Genomic DNA, 16,226 nt, shown 5'->3' with positions numbered 1-16,226 from the left:
TTTTTCACCAAAAAATCTATATTCCTAACAAATAGGAAGGATATAAAGAATCTGTTGCAGGATATTTTTTTACCAAATCTACAATCCTAACAATTAGGAAGGATATACATAGTCCCTTGGAGTTGCAATAATTTAATAAGGCCCTGTTTGGTTGAGCTGTGGCTGTGGGAAAAAGCTGCTGTGGGCTGTGAGCTGTGGAAAAGCTGCTGTGGGCTGTGAGCTGTAGAAAAGCTGAAAGCTGTTTGGTTAAACAAGTATAAAATATACCTTTTATCTTTATCTCTCTTGAAACAACTATGGAAGAGCTTTTTATTTCACCAATTTCGAAAAGCAGAAAGCCAAAAGCCAAAAGCAGGGTCAAACCAGCTTTCAAAAATGAACTACGGAAAAGCAGCTGCTTCTGAAAAAGCACCCTCCAAAAGCAGCCCCTTTGGTTGGGCTTTTGGCTTTTGGGGCCAAAAGCCAAAGCCAAAAGCCCAACCAAACAGGGCCTAACTCATGTTCTAAGCTAGTTCTAAGTTAAACCAGTTTAATTTTGACCAAATTTAGAAAAAATACTGACGTGACAGGGAGTACCGAATAAGTAGCAGTAGTACACAATATTTTTATGTTATATTTATTTGTGTCATAAATATTGATGTTCTTTCCTATAAATTTGGTTAAGTTAAAATGGTGATAGAAAAACGGTTTTGATAATTTCTAGCCTATTCAAATGGGCCTTACAAACACTCGTGTTCTTCTTCCTGAGGAATAGTGGGCTTTATCAACGGTGCCATGGCATGGAGCAAAGATGTGCCATGGGCCTTGGGAACTGCTTGGAGCCGAGTGCCATGAAATGTGAAATAGGCCCAAAGTAGGCTTGCATTCATCGAAAAAAAAAAAACAAGCCCTCGTCGTTCCTCTCAAAACACCCCCCACCCCCCCCCCCCCCCCCCCTCGTCGGAGCCTCTGCTCCTCCGAAAGCCGATAATCAGGCCCATTCCGCACCGCCAAAATTGCTCCGCGCGATTTATTTTTGTGATAAAAAAATTTGCTCCGCGCGGAAATTCCAATTTCCTTCCCACCTCCGCCGCTTCCCAGTTCCCACTGCACTGCCGATTCGTCTCCAACTCTCCATTCCCCTCTTCTCCCTTTCCCTCCCCAATCCGATCCCCCATTTCGCCGCCGCCATCCCGCTCGCCGAGAACCCGCTCCAAATCCATAGGGGCCCATCCCTTATCCATTAATCCCCAATGCCCCCGAAGAGGCGCGCCGCCGCCGCCGCCTCTTCAAAGAAACCGCAGCCATCGCAGCCGTCGCAGCCCGCCAAGTTCGGCATCCCCCACTTCTTCGAGCGCCAGACCCAGGCCTCCCAGAACGCCAAGCGCCAGAAGCCCGACCCCCCTGCGCCTCCCCCTCCGCCGCCGCCGCCCGAGGAGGAGCCCTCGGAGGTCTCGCCGGAGGTCACCAAGACCCTTGCGCCGAAGCGTGTCAGGTTTTCTCCCGGAATGGTGAGCGTTAGCAGCCGCCGTCTGCTTTGGCTGCAGTTTGGGTGGACTCTTTTCTTTCATCTGATGGGTTCTTGCTGTTCAGTTGATTAAGCAGAGCCAGGACGATGGGGCCGCGGAGGTGGTGACTTGGAAGCTCTCGCCGGTAAACCATCGCCTTGGTACGGCGAAGTCGAAGCAATTTCTGGGGATGGCACCTCATCCGTACTCAAGCGAGGTACACCATCTGCAGTTCTTTTGCGCAAGTATGGGTCAATACGCGCTTGCGCAAAGTGCACTGAGGATGCCTGTATTTTCGATTTTGTTGCGTGTGCTGGAGTTTCTGATTTGTGCCTCTTGTGTGTGATTGACATGGTAGAAAAATTCCTCCCTCGAGGCTATGAAGAAGTGGCATTCATCTCCATTGGGCCTGTCAAGGTGTACTACTTCTGGACGTAATTCAGGAGTTCTTGGATCTGCTCTAGTTGGTTGTGATGGCGTGGAGGATACTCAGAGTCCATTTCGGACCCCACCATCGCTTTCCTATGGCTGCAACGAGGTACATTGGTTATGCGCTTTGTTACAGTGCACGTTGTCAGCTAAATGTGAGTGCCAGTCATTTCGATTGGTAACCTTCTTCCCTGAGCAGCAACTGAGCAGTGGTGTCACTTCTGAGGGAGATCTCGAACCATTGGGAGCAGGGCAGCACAAAAAGGTGAACTAGATGCGATCCTCAAGAACTAGAGTACTAGTTGTTTCAGAAAAATTCAGCTTAGAGTTAAATTGTTCTCATCGCAGGCATTACTTGATCTTCTAGACCAAGTAGAGGATGCAATCATGGAAGAAGAATTGCCTGTTGATCCTGGAAATAAAGGAGGGCAAACCACAAACAAGGATAATACCAACAATAACTGTTATTCTGTTGCCGATGGTGACTTAACTATCCCATCCAAGAAAACCATTAATGCTCCACTATTCAATAGTTTTCTTGTCTTGGAGGTTTACCTATTAACTTCCTCCTCTTGGTTTAAGTTGATGCCAAACAGCACTCCTATAGTGAAAAAAATAAGAGTTTTGTGTCATTGTGTGTTAATTTACCTTTCAGGTGTCAGAAAAACATAAAGCTGATGATTCATCGTGTGATCGCTACCCTGTTAAGGTGTCTGCCTTCTTTACCTTTACGCATGAGATAAATGTGTGATTGCCTTTCTTATTCTGCCAAGTCATTGATTGTTTTGCCAGATTCTGCGTCTTCTGAATGAACACTCTGGGAAAGAATGTGCCGTGCATCTGTGTGATGAGTGGTCAGTACAGAATAACCCCCCCCCCCCCCCCCCCCCCCCCCCCCCCCCACACACACACACACACACACACACACACCTCCAATAAGACAACTTTGCCTTTCTTTAAATTCCTGACTTAATTCTCTGGTGTTTACTGCAATTACACACTGTTAGGGCTTATTGAATATAGGTTGCATGATTCTTAAGAAATGTTATCTGTATAGGCAGCATTTACTACCACCATCAGTTCCTTTGAACTTTCTGCTCCTACTGTTGCAGGTTCCACAGTATTGTTGGGCCTGGTGATACTGTAAATGTCATTGGAGAATTTAGTAACCAAGGAAAATGTATTGTTGATCATGACAATAATCTTGTTATTGTCCATCCAGAGCTACTCATTTCTGGGACACGGGTTAGTACTATCACTTGTGTTCTGGTAAAATTTTGTTACATGCTCCAACAACTACATTAATCTGAATCACAGAACAGATTACTGTGGGTCTGTGGCCTAATAAACTATCCTAAAAAAATTCTAATAACTAAAGCATGTATTCATCTGTTTTTTTCCTACTGCATATTTTGATAGTTAGTGTATTTTAGGTTGCTTCTAGCTTCCATTGTCCAAGAAGGTCTGTTCTTGATGACAGACTAAAAAGCAATGAATATTCTACCAGCGCGTTGACTGGTACTCTGCTTCACCAAGTCTTTCAGGTTGTCTGCACTAAATATGCTAATTTTAGTTACTACTTCACAATTTTTGTGTCAATTAATACAACAATACAACAGTTGTGGGCATTCCTGACATTCTTTTGTGTCAGGCTGGGCTACTCAAGGATGCTCCTTCACGGCAATTCTTGGAACAACAAGCAAAGGAAGTTCTTCTGAAAAATATAGAGACTTTATATGCATGTGGAGGTAGGATTCTGGACAAAAAAAATGCCAACTTTATCAAAGCTAAATAACAGAATTGCTAGGATTTTTTGTGAGCACATTTGATCAATCTACCATTTTTCATTTTGAATCAACATAGGTGCTTACATTCTACTCCTATGTTGGTTTTGAGAAATGGCTATGTATGTTTTTTCTGGGCCCCGCGGAGGGAGTTTTGGGTGTGGGTGGGTGGGGGGTTGGGCTAGACGAAAAGCTCGCAGCTGGACAGCTCCCTTGACTCAGCTCAATAATGGCTGGGCTCAACTCGGCTCGTTTATATTTTTCAATGAGCTAATCCTACATTCCAGCTCATGTAGTTAACGAGCCAGCTCGCGAGCCTAAGAGCCAAAGTTGTTGGCCTTAAATTTGTTAGTCGCTGAATTCTTACTCTCATCGAGAGAGGATGACACTAGGAGTTGGGGCAATTTTCTGGTTTATTTTCAAATGCCATGCCAACCTGAGGGGTTGGGGATACATATTTATAGGCTGCTAGTCAGCCAAGCATATGTCAAGATGCTAAAACAGATGCTGTCCTAGATGCTAAGATGCTGTCCTAAATGCTAACGAGGCATTTGCCGAGGAGGAAGAGGATCCCGCTCGTGCTCTTGCTGGTGTCGATGTCGCCGGCGTGGTCGCTGTCGCTGTACCCGACGAAGTGTGCCGCCCCAGGGCACCTAGGGTAGTAGAGGCCGTGGTCGAGAGTCCCCGCAACGTAGCGGATGATCCTCTTCACAGCCTGTTGGTGCTCCGTCGTCGGTCGCTGCATGAACCGACTAACGTAGCCGACGGAGAATGCCAAGTCCGGCCGTGTGTGGGTGAGGTAGCGAAGGCTCCCCACAAGACGCCGGTACTGCGTAGCGTCCACCTCCTCCGTCGTGCTGTCGCGGCTCAGCTTCAGCCTCTCCTCCATCGGAGTGAGAGCTGGGTTACAGTCGGTGAGCCCAGCTAGCTCAACGACGCGCTTGGCATAGGCTGTCTGTCGAAGCGTGATCCCGGAGTCATCCTGGTGCACCTCGATTCCCAGGTAGAAGGAGAGAGGTCCCAGGTCACTCATCTGGAAGGTGGCCTTCATCTCTTCCTTGAATGCCGCCACCTCCGCATCCTTGGTGCCGGTGATCACCAAGTCGTCGACGTAGACACCCACCAGCAGGGCATTTCCTCCATTGCCCCGTCGGTAGATGGCCGCCTCGTGCGGGCTTTGCTCGAAGCCCACCCCCTTTAGCGTGGAATCCAACTTGGCATTCCACGCCCTCGGTGCCTGCCGCAAGCCATAGAGGGCCTTGCGCAGGCGGAGTACCTTGCCCTCCTTGTCGGGGATCGCAAATCCCGACGGCTGGTGCACGTAGACCTCCTCCAAGTCGCCGTTAAGGAACGCCGACTTGACGTCCATGTGATGAACACGCCAGCCCTCCAGGGCAGCTAGCGCAAGGAGGAGTCGCACGGACTCCATCCGTGCCACGGGAGCAAAGGCGTCGTCGAAGTCGACCCCCTCCTGCTGCACGAAGCCTCGTGCCACCAAGCGAGCCTTGTGCTTGACGATGGCGCCGGCTTCATCCCTCTTCAGCTTGTACACCCACTTAAGGGTGATCGCGCGGTAACCACGAGGAAGGTCAGCAAGCTCTCAGGTGCGGTTCTTCTCAACCGCATCCATCTCCAACTGCATCGCGGCGCGCCATGCCGCGTGTCTCTCGGCCTCTGCATACGACCGAGGCTCGCCGTCGTCACACGCATGGTGCAACTGCGCCTCCAGGTCGTGAGGCACCGGTCCCGGCACCGGCTGGTCGCCGAGAAGGTTCTCCATCGTACGGTACCGCAATGGCTCGCCGTCGTGGTACGCGTCGATGTGCTCCTCGTCGTGAGAGAGCGGAGTAGCGAGCTCAACCGGGCTGTGCTCGACACGAGCTGGAGTAGACGTGCCCGGAGAGGTGCCTGTCGGTGCTGGAGTGCGTGGCGTTGTCGGCTGCGGTGGAGCCGGCGAAGAACTCATCGCAGCCGAGGTCCTGGCTGGAGAGTGTGGTGCTGTCGGAGTAGCAGGCGCCGTGGTCGGTGGAGGCTCGGGGACTGGGGTAGACGCGCTCGCCGAAGAAGAGCTGCCTACTCCCCCAGCTCCCTCGAAGTGGACGTACTCGACAGTGAAGTCGTCGTACGTCGGAGCCGAGCCATCGTCCACCGCCTTGTCCCACGCCCATCCTCGCCCTTCGTTGAACACAACGCCGCGCGCCGTGCGCACACGCTGTGTCTTCGGGTCGAGGATGCGGTAGGCCTTCGAACCCTACGCGTAGCCGATGAACACTCCCGGAGTGCTCCTGTCGTCGAGCTTGCTGATGTGGCCAAGCTCCTTAGCGAACGCGAGGCAGCCGAAGACCCGCAAGTGGGAGACCGTCGGCTTGCGCCCATGCCAAGCCTCGTACGGCGTCCTGCCGTCGAGCGCCTTGGTAGGCGAGCGGTTGAGGATGTAGACGGCCGACACCACCGCCTCTCCCCAGAAGACAGCTGACATCCCCCTCTGCTTGAGAAGGGCCCGAGCCATCCCCACAACCGTCTGGTTGCGCCGCTCGACGACGCCGTTCTGCTGCGGGCTGTATGGCGCGGAGTAGTGGCGCTGAATGCCCTCATCAGCGCAGTACGACGCGAATTCAGCCGCCGTGAATTCGCCGCCGTTGTTGGTGCGCATCACGCGCAGCTTGCGGCCGCACTCCGCCTCCGCAGCCTCTCCCTTGCTGCCGAGGACCATCACCCACATGTAGCGGGAGAAGTCGTCGACGAGCAGCAGGAAGTAGCGTCGTCCTCCCGGTGTGGCCGGTGTCACCGGGCCACACAAGTCCCCGTGCACGAGCTCGAGCCTCTCCTTGGCTCGAAAGCTCGCCCGCTGGAGAAAGGGGAGTCGCCTCTGCTTCGTCAACACGCAGACGTCGCAGAGCTGCTCCACATGGTCGAGGCACGGCAGGCCTCGCACCATCTCGATGGCACTGAGCCGCTTCAGGGCCTCGAAGTGAAGGTGCCCGAAACGCTCGTGCCACTGCCACGCCTCGTCGTCCCGACGAGCAGCGAGACAGAGGGGTTGTGCCACCTACACGTTAAGGACGTAGAGTCGATTTGCACTTCTGGATACCTTGGCAAGAAGGCGACGACGGCGATCCCAAATCCTCATGACTCCATTCTCAACCACCACGCGCGAACCGTTCTCATCCAGCTGTCCCAAGCTGATGATGGAGTTCCTCAACGTGGGGATGTAGTAGACTCCGGTGAGCAGCCTGTGCTCACCAGACACGGCGGTGAAGATGATGGAGCCGACGCCCTTGATCTCCACGCCGGAGGCATCCCCAAGCTTGACGGAGCCTCGGACGCTAGAGTCAAGCTCGGTGAAGAACTCCCGTCGACCGGTCATGTGATGGGTGGCGCCGGTGTCGAGGCACCACCCGTCAGTCTTGTCGTTGTCGGAGCTGTCGCCGAGGAGGGCGTGTGCTTTTGGCTCGTCAAGGTGGAGGAGAGCCGCTGCGGCCGGTGCCGCTGGAGGTAGCTCGATGCTGGCATGTGCCATGAACAGAGCCGGCTCCTCCTCCGCCTGTGCGACATGGGCCTGGCCGCGTCGTGGCTGTCGACAGTCCTTGGCCCAATGGCCAAGCTGGCCGCAGTTGCGGCAGGTGTCGTCTCGTGCCGGCTTGTGCCTGCCGGCGGCGCCGCCCTGGGCGCCTCCGCGGGCATCACCCTCGGCACGTCCTCGCGCCCCGGCCTGGGCGTCTCTGCGCGGCTTGCCACGCTTGCGGCCGCCTGTCGCGGAAGAAGGCTCCCCCTTCCTCCGGTCACCTTGGCTGGCAAGCCACTGCTCCCGAGTGAGAAGGAGCTTCCCGCCAGTGGTGATGGGCCTCGAGAGGGACTGTGGCTCATCGCTGTCGACGACCTTGAGGCGACCTATCGCCTCCTCGATCGACATCGTGGAGAGATCCAGCAGAGACTCGATTGAGCGAGCCATCTGCTTGTACTTCTCGGGGACGCAGCGGAAGAGCTTTTCGACAACTCTTTCCTCGCCGTAGGTGTCGTCGCCGAACTGCACCATCTTCTGCAACAGAGTGTTGAGACGGAGAGCAAAGTCATCAACGTCCTCACCTGGCTTGAAGGCCAGGTTCTCCCACTCCTTGCGAAGTGACTGCAGTGTGGACTTGCGGGCGCGGTCGCTGCTGATGCGTGCCGCAACGATGGCGTCCCAAGCCTCCTTGGCAGTCTGCTTGCTGGTAAGCGAGAACTGCATCTCGGGCGGGACTGCAGCGATCAGAGCATCCAACGCCCGTCGATCTAGGTCGTAGTCGACGTCGCCGTACCGGACTGCCTCCCACATGTGCCGCACCTGGAGCTTTACCCTCATCACCGCAGCCCACTCGATGTAGTTGGTCTTGGTGAGGGTAGGCCACCCACCGCCGGGGCTGACGTCCCTGACAACAGCCTGGAACCCGTGGTAACCACGGTACCGATCCGGGGAGAGAGAGCCACGCTGCCTGTGAAGGCCGTGATCTCCATCGACCCGTCCGCCACCGTTGCCGTGCGCGCCTCCTCCAGGAGCGCCGCCAGCGCGTCCGCGCCTGTCTGGGCTGCCGCCACGCTCGTGGACGTGCGCGGCTGCCCCAGGAGCGCCACCGCCGTGCGCGCCTCCACCAGGAGCGCCGCCAGCGCGTCCGCGCCTGTCTGGGCTGCCGCCACGCTCGTGGACGTGCGCGGCTGCCCCAGGAGCGCCACCGCCGTGCGCGCCTCCACCAGGAGCGTCGTCAGCGCGTCCGCGCCTGTCTGGGCTGCCGCCACGCTCGTGGGCGTGCGCGGCTGCCCACTGCGCCGTCCGCGCTCGCGCTGCCTCCCTCTCTAGCAGCTCGAGGTCCGCGTCGGCACTGTCGTCAGCACAAACGGAGCTGCTGACGCTGCCGCGCAGAAACTCGACCTTCGCTGCCGCCGCACGCGCTGCATCCGCCGCCGCCGCTGCTTCCGCCTCCGCTCTGGCTACTGCCAGCTCCGCCGCTGCCAGCCTCGACGCCCTTGCCGCCGCCGCTCGCTCGCGTTCCTCTGCCGCGGCAAGTTCGGCCTCCTGCCGACGCCGCGTGCTCGAGGCGACCGAGCGCTGAGACTGCCCTGCGGACATGACGCGCTACCGGGGGGCTGCTGCGTGGGGAGAGGGCTGCTTCAGACGAGCTGGGAGAGGAGTGAACAGGAGCGGCCGGAGGAGCTGCTGCTGCCAACAACTGGGGATGTTGTGGGGCTGGGAGAGAAGATGAGCAAGAGATGCTCAGGCTATAGGATAATACGGCTCTGATACCAGTTGTTAGTCGCTGAATTCTCACTCTTGGTAGTAGGAGAATTCTTACTCTCATCGAGAGAGGATGACACTAGGAGTTGTGGCAATTTTCTTGTCTATTTCTCACACAAACTCACACAAATGCCATACCAACCTGAGGGGTTGGGGTTACATATTTATAGGCTACTAGCCAGCCAAGCATATGCCAAGATGCTAGTCTAAGATGCTAATATGTTGTCCTAGCTAAGATGCTGTCCTCTAGTCTAAGATGCTGTCCTCTAAGATGCTGTCCTCTAGTCTAAGATGCTGTCCTAAAAACAGAAAAACAGCCACAAGGACCATGTGAGCAGCACAGCCCCACAAAAACCAGCCACACATGAGACTTATCCATCATTAATTTTGTTAGGTTGAATATAAGCATTTCCAATTGAATCTATTTAGGTCTCTTTGCCACGCCGTTTGAGAATTCCAGATAGCAATTCCTTGTCAGAGCAACAGGATCTGACACGTGAAATTTGGCGGATAGACAAGGATGAATTTAGTTCTTCGTTTGCAATAATGAGGTTAGCCCTTGTTCTTATTTGATTTCTTCCACCCTTTTGATGATGGGTGATTCACAAAAGTCCAACCTTTCTAATTTGAGTTCACTTTGAAATGTTGCTAGACTCAACCTTGTCCAACTATTTGCTCAGAATCCACAAAACCCTCAACTACGCAAGTTGATTGTTGATCTTGAGGTCTGTTCATACTCATATTCATTTAACGACATTTTTTCTACACCCTTTTTTCTTGTCTGGAGTTTCCTAATTTGGATGTCTGTACTGTAGGCGCCCAGGTTTGATAGTGGAGGGCTGTTTAGCCAAGATCCTGCACTATCATACATAAGGTCGCTACCAAACTTGAATAATGACCAACAAAGATCACTGCATAAAGTAAATCTTTTTGTCTTTCACTTTTTCACCCCTTCTGTAACCTGGATATTCATGTCTAGTTGTCTACTCTGCAAACTAATGCATATGTTGCTTTCAGATTCTAGGAGCAAAGGATTATGCTCTTATTTTAGGAATGCCTGGAACAGGCAAAACGTACACAATGGTGCATGCTGTGAAGTCATTATTGATAAGAGGGGAATCTATTTTGCTAACTTCATATACTAACTCGGCTATTGATACTCTGCTCATGAAGCTGAAGACTGAGGTTTGTGTTCTTCCCTTAATGTTGTATGTACTTTTGCTTGCATTTCAATCTAATCGATTGTATTCCAATGCGCAACATTGCCAGCTACCTTGAGCGATCAATTGTAATGAACTACAACTTGAATACACTTTATTCTGATTAATGCCTCATATTGTTGTAGGGTGTGGATTTTATTCGGATTGGAAGGCCTGAGGCTGTACATCCTGATGTCAGGGCCCACTGCTTGTCAAGTCAGAACTAAAACTTTATGAATGTACCTGCAGTTTGTAGAAAGAAACTGATTTTTTTTTTGGAACAGCAACTGAGGCACAATCGGTTGATGCCATTAAAGCAAGGATGGAGCAAGTGCAGGTTGTTGGAGTTACTTGCTTGGGAATGTATCATCCTTTATTAGCACATAAGAAGTTTGACACATGTATCATGGATGAAGCTGGACAAATTACATTGCCTGTAAGGACAAACTCGGAATACTTGGTAATTGTTTTGGTTGGTTAAGTAGCAACGTTTGTTAGTTTGGTGTTAAATGATATAATAGAAAATAAAAAAAACATGCTGCCCATTTAACTAGAGGACTATATTTTAAAAACCTTAGTAGCTGGACCAATTCCTAACCAGAAAATTCTGTAAAAATGATCCCCAAAGAGGTCCATATCCTCGTCCATTTATATTATCTTACATACTATTTTATTGAACTTGTCAGGTTTCACTGGGACCTTTGATGCTTGCAACAAAGTTTGTTCTAGTAGGAGACCATTATCAACTTCCTCCACTTGTTCAGGTATCCTATTCGCTGATGTACCTATTTTCTCATTTTTATGCCATCTTTGCTTTGTTTTAAGTTTTTAAACGATCATAGAGTTCTGAAGCCCGAGAAAATGGGATGGGCATCAGCTTATTCTGGAGGTTGTCAGAAGCACATCCTCAGGCAATTTCAGCACTGCGATGCCAGGTCTTTCTTAACGCTCCATCTTTTATTTCGATCTTGACTAACTGTACTTATTTCCTGCTGAGTTGATGGCCCCTTGTACCAGCAGAACTCACTATTTGTAACTGCCTTGTTGTAGTACCGTATGTCATCTGGTATCATGGAGCTCTCAAATTCGTTGATTTACGGCAATAGGTTGTGCTGTGGTTCATTGGAAATTGCAAATGCCAAACTCAAGTTTTCTGGTAGGGAACGAGTGCACTTGAAGTTAAAAGAGGTAACAATCCTTTTCCTAAAATTTCCATGATTTCTCAATTTAGAAAACTCCATGGCCCAGAGATGGTCATAATTCAGCAGCATCCTTTTTTAACACTTCTGTCCAACTTTTAATTGCAGATCTTGAATCCTGATAGGGCTGTGATCTTCGCCAACACAGGTTTTTGTCTAAATCAATTAGTTACTCCAGTATGATGCTTTCAGCTTCAAGGCTAACCATGCAATTCTGCAGATCAAATACCTGCACTTGAGGCAAAGGAACACAGAACTGTGAACAATCCTACAGAAGCTCACATTATTTCATGGGTATGTGGTGATCTATCTGTGGTAGTATTGAGTGTGAACCATATTTTACACCTCTATCTATACTCTATACGCCTGCTTACTTGCTGCTGCTGTCTGGCTGAGTGCTCCTGCAGTTGCTTTGTCTATTCTTGAACAATAATCTTTTATTTCTTTATCTTGTCCAAGTGGTATACACACTTAGTAAATGACAATGTATGTTTGTGCTTACTGGGCTAACAATATTTTAAGCGACTGAGATATGTCTGGATGTGAATTGGGCTGTATGGCTGAAGGGGCGCTAAAATGTCAATTTTAACTTTTGTTGGTGTCAGGCTGTTTCCGCTGAACTGTCTTGGAGATTTAATAAGCTTTGTGTTTTATATGTCGTGCACATGCCCCAACTTCCTGATACAAATATATTTAGTTATTTATTCTAGTGAAATTTATGCCTTTTATGCAGATCATCAAAGAATTACTAAGAAGGGGTGTAGCTCAAGATGCTATTGGTATCATAACCCCATATAATGCTCAAGTGAATATCATTCAGCAATGCACTGATGGTTTGGTTGAGGTTCACACAATTGATAAATACCAGGTTGACAATTATTCTGAGTCTTTTATTATGTTGAACTTTTGTTGCTGGTTTTGCATACAGTGGCAGTGACATTCTGTGTTAACAATTAATTGGAATAGCATGCTAGTTGCATTCCCATCCTAATTAGTTATGTATTTTGTGCTTTGGTAATATTGTCTAGTAGCCAAGCTTAGAATGCTTACTCAAGAATCAGTGTCATTAGCATGTTTCTCACTGGAAAACAGGGGCCCATATTTTGGCACTAGAAAATAGTTGCTTCATCAGGTCATTGTTATGTTTTGTCCTTGCACTAATGAAAACAGTCTAGATTTGAGATTTGAGAGCAACCCTGTTTTTGTTTGTGGTTTTGAGAGTCACTTTTGTAACTTGATCTTCCAAAAGAGGCCTCTGCATGGTCTTCTGGCTGAAGAATTCAATTTGTTTCAGGGCAGGGATAAGGAGTGTATAATAGTATCTTTCATGCGCTCCACTGCAAACTCAAGGGCTTGTGGTTCTTCTCTGCTTGGTGATTGGCACAGGATCAATGTTCTGTTGACACGTGCAAAGGTAACTTGCAGTGAATGTGGTTCCCTGTATCAACTATTCCCCCAAACTGTCTTCTTTTAAGAAGTATCCTGGACTTTAAACACTGAACATTATTTACTAGACATAATTGTCTTTTTTTGTTTGGGTAATGGAGATATGCAGCATGGTACGATAAAAATGTTTTACTTATAGATAATTCGCTGAAAAGCCTAAAGATGTCCCTAGCTTGGTTAAGCCAGGCATAATTCTTTGAGGCCTTCTGTATTTCGATAAATTTTACCTTGTTTTGGTGATTATACGTGCAGAAGAAGTTCATCATGGTTGGATCACGTGGAACGCTTTCAACAATACCTTTGCTGAGGCTTCTTGTCGACAAGGTAGCTGAGATTGGTGGCCTGTTGGATCTGACAAATAAGGATGTGCATTCTTTGTCGAGAACTTAAAGGTTCTCGTTTGAATGCACAATAGGTTGCACGGTAGATGCATTTGGTAGGTTTTGTAAGGCCAAACTGTAAATAATTATATGTTGTAAATTTTGCTATTGGAAATGTATAGCAAGCGTAGCCAAGAGCCAGACAGCTACAGCTTGGGTTTTGTATAGCAAAGGTATCACCTTATCAGGTGATGCTTTTCACGTGTAATATTGAGGGGTCCCGACTAATTAACGACAGTAGTTGGGTCATTGTCAGCATGTATTAGAGGTATCCATCACCTAGTTTCAGGAAACCGTCGACGCCTTGTTCAATCATTCCAAGAGCACCTTCACCGTTTTCGCAATATTCTATCTTCAGTAGTGACTATTGTCTATTGGGCTAGCCCAATATTATTTTGACGGCTACTGTGAAAGTCTACAGTTGTGGGGCAGCCAGTGCCCGGATGTCTGGCTGCAGGATGCGTCTGGTAGGGATGAAAACGGTATGGATATTTTTCGACCGTATTCGAAACCGAATCCGTTTAGAGGGGTTGAGATCTGTCCGTATTTGAGTCCGGATATCCAACATCCGATACCGTATCTGTATCCGAATACTCAAATCGTATATTTATGATGTCGATATACAATTGTATCCTATTCGACATAGTTGACACTATCCGTATTCAAATCCGAATTTAGATAGAAATATGAAAACAAATGTAATATCGGTGATATCCGTCCATATCTGATCTGTTTTCATCCCTAGTCCTAGCCTATGCATACGTGGGATTTGTTCGCACACGTGCAGGCCGCCCCGCGCTGCTCCGTTTTCGTGCCACTAACGCCGCTATGTTTCTCGTGCCGCGCACACTTGTGTATACATAGGGTCTGTCCACGCTAGCTTCGTTTTGCGCACGCAAGAATCCACGTGCTTGCTTGTGGGGTGATACATGGCGGTGCCCTAGCGGTAGGTGGGTCTTGTTGCAACATATGCGGCGTATCTTTTACAACATCTAGATAAAACACTTACAACATACGTCTGAAACAGTTGAAACGCCTAAAACATATGATTGAAACATTTGTAAAACACTTGAAAAGCCATTTGTAAGTATATGCAGCATCCATATGAAACACTTGCAACATACGTATGAAACAACTGAAACACTTGAAAACATACGCTTGCAACATGCATGTTATGCAACATTCCAGATCTACTTCTGCAACATACAGATGAAACACTTGAAACATATGCTTGAAACACCTAAAACATATGCTTGCAACATGCGTATATAGCCATTGCAACATACGCAACATCCAAATGAAACACTTGAAAACATATGTCTGAAGCACTTGAAACACGATATCGTCGGCGTCCACGGCTGTTGATATTTCTTAATGCTATTGGAGGATTCCGCAAGCGCACAGAACTATCACGTAGCACTTTGCTCGGTGAGTACCAAGTGTCGAATTTATATTTTTCCTAAAGGAAGGCGGAAGGCTAGAATTTATAATTTGACTAGGATTTGCTAAGGCAAGGCTAAGGTTGATCCTAGGTAGGTGAACGATAGTGAAGGGTGAATGTGAAATACCTAAACTAACTACTACTAACAAGCTAACCTAGAGATAGCTAGGTGAGAGAGCGAGGGTTTTATCTTTCTAGTAACTAAGGGTAAACAAATTGTAATGGTCCATGACACCTAGGAGGGGGTGAATTAGGCAACTTAAAACTCTAACTCTAAACTATAGCCTCTTTTTCTAACCTTAGCAAAACCTATGCAAAAAGATAAACTATCTAAATGTGCAACTATAGTTTTGCTAGTGTGTTGCTATCTCTACCGCAAAAGGAGTTATGCAAACAATGTAAATGCGGAAGCTAAAGAGTAAGGTAGAGATATGCAAACTCCCGTCAACGACTCCGATATTTTTACCGAGGTATCGAGAAACGCGTAAGCTTCCCCCTAGTCCTCGTTGGAGCCCCTCGCAAGGGCCAAGCTCCCGGTCAGGTAACTCCATGGATAGCACCGGGCCTTCCCCACGCGCAAGCGGGTCTCTGGTTAAGCCACTCGTGGCAAAGCCTCTCCTAGACCGCTCCCTACCATCTTCACTATCAAGCTTCCAGCCAAAACGCCACGGGTATTGTTCCCTCCGGTACATGGTGGCGGCCACACCATAAACGCGGTTGGTGTGATCTCGCAAGACTATAAGCCCCTCTAATGTACAACAATGGTGCGCGCAAGCACCGAGTGATAAGAGGTATGCAAACCTCACTAAACACTAGGCCTAAACCTAAAGCAAGCGCATAAGCGGTGGTCTAATCAACCTAAACAGTTCACAAAGCACCTACACTAATTAGCTAATGAATCACTAAGCACTATGCAAGTGGAGATCACTAAAATGGTGTATCAACACCCTTGGTATGTTTCCTCAACTCTTCACCCCACAAATGGCCAGTTGGGGGGGTTGATTTATAAGCCCCATGGAGAAAGTAGCCGTTGGGGATGAATGCCACCTTTCTGCTACTGACCAGACGCTGCCGTCGTCCTGACCGGATGCGTCGGGTCACCCCGACCATTGGAGCACGTGTGTTGATCGGACTCTGGGCTGAGTCCGGTCATCATTGTGGAGCTCGTTTCTTCGTGATCTTGCGTCCGACTTGGTTCCTATCTTCGTGCTTGGACTTTGCTTGATATCTTGGGTCTTCTCTTATGCTTCTAGGGTCTTAATTATGGTGTTGATCGTGGGATCATCATGGTGCCTTCGTCCAAGTCACGTTTTGTATTATATTGAACTACAAAACAATTACTTGAAAATTCATTAGTCCAATTTGGTTGTGTTGGTCATCAAACACCAAAATCCAAAGTAAAACATGCTTGTTATGCAACATTCCAGATCTACTTCTGCAACATACAGATAAAACACTTGAAACATATGCTTGAAACACCTGAAACATATGCTTGCAACATACGTATATAGCCATTGCAACATACGCAACATCCAAATGAAACACTTGAAAACATATGTCTGAAGCACTTGAAACACGATATCGTCGGCGTC

The 16,226-nt window shown here is 49.0% G+C and overlaps 1 protein-coding gene across 1 annotated transcript; it reads left to right on the top strand.

Annotated features, from left to right (window-relative positions):
* The first annotated feature begins 1,112 nt into the window (after positions 1 to 1,112).
* LOC136492141 (DNA replication ATP-dependent helicase/nuclease JHS1-like) lies at positions 1,113 to 13,421 on the top strand. The gene is made up of 25 exons (XM_066488258.1): positions 1,113 to 1,490; positions 1,573 to 1,704; positions 1,846 to 2,025; positions 2,116 to 2,181; positions 2,265 to 2,465; positions 2,572 to 2,625; positions 2,709 to 2,770; positions 3,029 to 3,161; positions 3,350 to 3,460; positions 3,568 to 3,664; positions 4,225 to 4,322; positions 9,399 to 9,520; positions 9,622 to 9,694; positions 9,785 to 9,889; positions 9,987 to 10,154; positions 10,315 to 10,384; positions 10,453 to 10,604; positions 10,855 to 10,932; positions 11,011 to 11,103; positions 11,219 to 11,356; positions 11,476 to 11,515; positions 11,588 to 11,661; positions 12,101 to 12,235; positions 12,662 to 12,781; positions 13,066 to 13,421. Exons 1-25 carry the CDS (start codon positions 1,233 to 1,235, stop codon positions 13,201 to 13,203), a joined length of 2,898 nt encoding a protein of 965 aa, XP_066344355.1. The 5' UTR covers positions 1,113 to 1,232; the 3' UTR covers positions 13,204 to 13,421.
* Positions 13,422 to 16,226: the final 2,805 nt, after the last annotated feature.

This window comes from Miscanthus floridulus, chromosome 11, assembly GCF_019320115.1.
Source record: "Miscanthus floridulus cultivar M001 chromosome 11, ASM1932011v1, whole genome shotgun sequence".
Lineage (NCBI taxonomy): Eukaryota > Viridiplantae > Streptophyta > Magnoliopsida > Poales > Poaceae > Miscanthus > Miscanthus floridulus.
Note: the sequence above shows the minus strand (reverse complement) of the source record. Positions and strands in the feature narration are given on the sequence as shown.

Excerpts from the sequence above, each read along its gene's own strand:
- LOC136492141 (XM_066488258.1), top strand. The coding sequence starts at position 1,233 with ATGCCCCCGAAGAGGCGCGCCGCCGCCGCCGCCTCTTCAAAGAAACCG. Across the intron at positions 10,605-10,854 it reads CTGGACAAATTACATTGCCT|GTTTCACTGGGACCTTTGAT; the intron begins GTAAGGACAAAC and ends TGAACTTGTCAG. Across the intron at positions 11,104-11,218 it reads TTTCAGCACTGCGATGCCAG|TACCGTATGTCATCTGGTAT; the intron begins GTCTTTCTTAAC and ends GCCTTGTTGTAG.